This window comes from Piliocolobus tephrosceles, chromosome 11 (assembly GCF_002776525.5).
Source record: "Piliocolobus tephrosceles isolate RC106 chromosome 11, ASM277652v3, whole genome shotgun sequence".
NCBI classification, from domain to species: Eukaryota; Metazoa; Chordata; class Mammalia; order Primates; family Cercopithecidae; genus Piliocolobus; species Piliocolobus tephrosceles.
This window is the reverse complement of record NC_045444.1, coordinates 20,101,802-20,104,299: the sequence shown is the minus strand read 5'-3', so window position 1 is coordinate 20,104,299 and position 2,498 is coordinate 20,101,802. Positions and strand designations below refer to the sequence as shown.

General features: G+C 41.4%; 1 protein-coding gene across 1 annotated transcript; it reads left to right on the top strand.

The window, feature by feature from the left end:
* Positions 1-1,301: 1,301 nt before the first annotated feature.
* LOC111527468 (calmodulin-like) lies at positions 1,302-2,279 on the top strand. The gene has a single exon (XM_023193739.2). The coding sequence runs from the start codon at positions 1,377-1,379 to the stop codon at positions 1,824-1,826; it is 450 nt and encodes a 149-aa protein (XP_023049507.1). The 5' UTR covers positions 1,302-1,376; the 3' UTR covers positions 1,827-2,279.
* Positions 2,280-2,498: the final 219 nt, after the last annotated feature.

Sequence of the window (2,498 nt, the reverse complement as noted above, 5' to 3'; positions counted from 1 at the left end):
ATCTGCCCGCCTCAGCCTCCTAAAGTGCTGGGATTACAGGCGTGAGCCACCGCGCCCGGCCAGGAATGGCATTTAAGCTAAAAACTGAGAAACAGCTAACCAGGACAGAAGAGGAAGTAGGAGTATTCCAGGGGCAGGAACCAGCCCTGAGAAAGCGGGAGAAAAATCTTAGTGTGCCAGGGAACTAAGAAGAGGCCCCAGTGTGGGAACCACAGTAAGCGAGAGAGAGCTGTGACCAGATTGGCAGGCAGGGGCCAGTGCATGCCTTGTGGGTCATGGGCAGGAATTTGGATGTTTGGATTTTATTCTAAGGAAATAGGAAGCCCCACTCCGATTCGTGTTTCAGAATGACGTGCTTGCTGAGTGAAGAATGGATTGGATAAAGGTAAGAATGGAAGAGGGATAACACAAGGGGGGCTCTGTGGTTATCCAGGCAAGAGAAGAAGACAGTTGATTGAGCTAGGGTAGGGTAGTGAAATGGAACATAACAAGAAACTGGATAGTTTTGTTTTCATTTATTTGTTCATTCATTTATTCAGCCACAGGTATGAAGAGTTTAGGTACCACCGTATAAAACTGAGAACCTAAAGATGAAAGTACACTTTCCCTACCCACAAGGTGATTTCCGTTTAGAGGAAAAGTGCCAGGTGAAAAAATATAACAAAACAAAAAAAGTGCTGTGATGGAGATAACGACATGATGCAGTAGGGACATGGAGAATGAACCACTAAGTTGGCCTGGGAAAATCAGCTATGGCTTCTTAGAAATAGAGACTAGAGGCCAGGCGCAGTGCCTCACACCTGTAATCCCAGCAGTTTGGGAGGTCGAGGCAGGCGGATCACTTGAGGTCAGGAATTAGAGACCAGCCTGGCCAGCACGGTGAAACCCCGTCTCTACTAAAAATACAAAAGTTAGCCTGGCGTCGTGGCATGAGCGTGTAATCCCTTGTACTCAAGAGGCTGAAGCAGGAGAATCGCTTGAACCTGGGAGGTGGAGGTTGCAGTGAGCTGAGATTGCGTCACTGCACTCCAGCCAGGGCGTCAGAGTGAGACGAAAGAAAGGAAAGAAAGAAAGGAAAGACGACAGAAAGAAAGAAAGAGAGAGAGAGACAAGAAAGAAAGAAAGAAAGAAAGAAAGAAAGAAAGAAAGAAAGAAAGAAAGAGAGAAAGAGAGAAAGAGAGAAAGAGAGAGAAAGAAAGAAAGAAAGAAGAAAGAAAGAAAGAAAGAAAGAAAGAAAGAAAGAAAGAAAGAAAGAAAGAAAGAAAGAAAGAAAGAAAGAAAGAAAGAGAGAAAGAGAATTAGTCCGAGTGGAGGAGTGGAGGGAGCGAGCTGACTGGTTGTGTGGTCGCCTCTCGGAAACCGGCAGCACTTGCAGCATGGCTGACCAACTGACCAAAGAGCAGATTGCAGAATTCAAAGAAGCTTTTTCACTATTTGACAAAGATGGTGATGGAACTATAACAACAAAGGAATTGAGAACTGTAATGAGGTCTCTTGGGCAGAATCCCACAGAAGCAGAGTTACAGGACATGATTAATGAAGTAGATGCTGATGGTAATGGCACAATTGACTTCCCTGAATTTCTGACAATGATGGCAAGAAAAATGATAGACACAGACAGTGAGGAAGAAATTAGAGAAGCATTCCGTGTGTTTGATAAGGACGGCAAGGGCTATATTAGTGCTGCAGAACTTCGCCATGTGATGACAAACCTTGGAGAGAAGTTAACAGATGAAGAAGTTGATGAAATGATCAGGCAAGCAGATATTGATGGTGATGGTCAAGTAAACTATGAAGAGTTTGTACAAATGATGACAGCAAAGTGAAGACCTTGTACAGAATGTGTTAAATTTCTTGTACAAAATTGCTTATTTGCCTTTTCTTTGTTTGTAACTTAGCTGTAAAAGGTTTCTCCCTACTGTCAAAAAAAATGCATGTATAGTAATTAGGACTTCATTCCTCCATGTTTTCTTCCCTTATCTTTCTGTCATTGTCCTGAAACCTTATTTTAGAAAATTGATCAAGTAACATGTTGCATGTGGCTTACTCTGGATATATCTAAGCCCTTCTGCACATCTAAAGTTAGATGGAGTTGGTCAAATGAGGGAACATCTGGGTTATGCCTTTTTTAAAGTAGTTTTCTTTAGGAACTGTCAGCATGTTGTTGAAGTGTGGAGTTGTAACTCTGCGTGGACTATGGACAGTCAACAATATGTACTTAAAAGTTGCACTATTGCAAAACGGGTGTATTATCCAGGTGTATTGTACACTATTTTTTTGTACTGCTGGTCCTGTACCAGAAACATTTTCTTTTATTGTTACTTGCTTTTTAAACTTTGTTTAGCCACTTCAAATCTGCTTATGGCACAATTTGCCTCAAAATCCATTCCAAGTTGTATATTTGTTTTCCAATAAAAAAATTACAATTTACAGAAAGAAAGAAAGAAAGAAAAAGAAAGAAAGAAAGAAAGAAAGAAAGAAAGAAAGAAAGAAAGAAA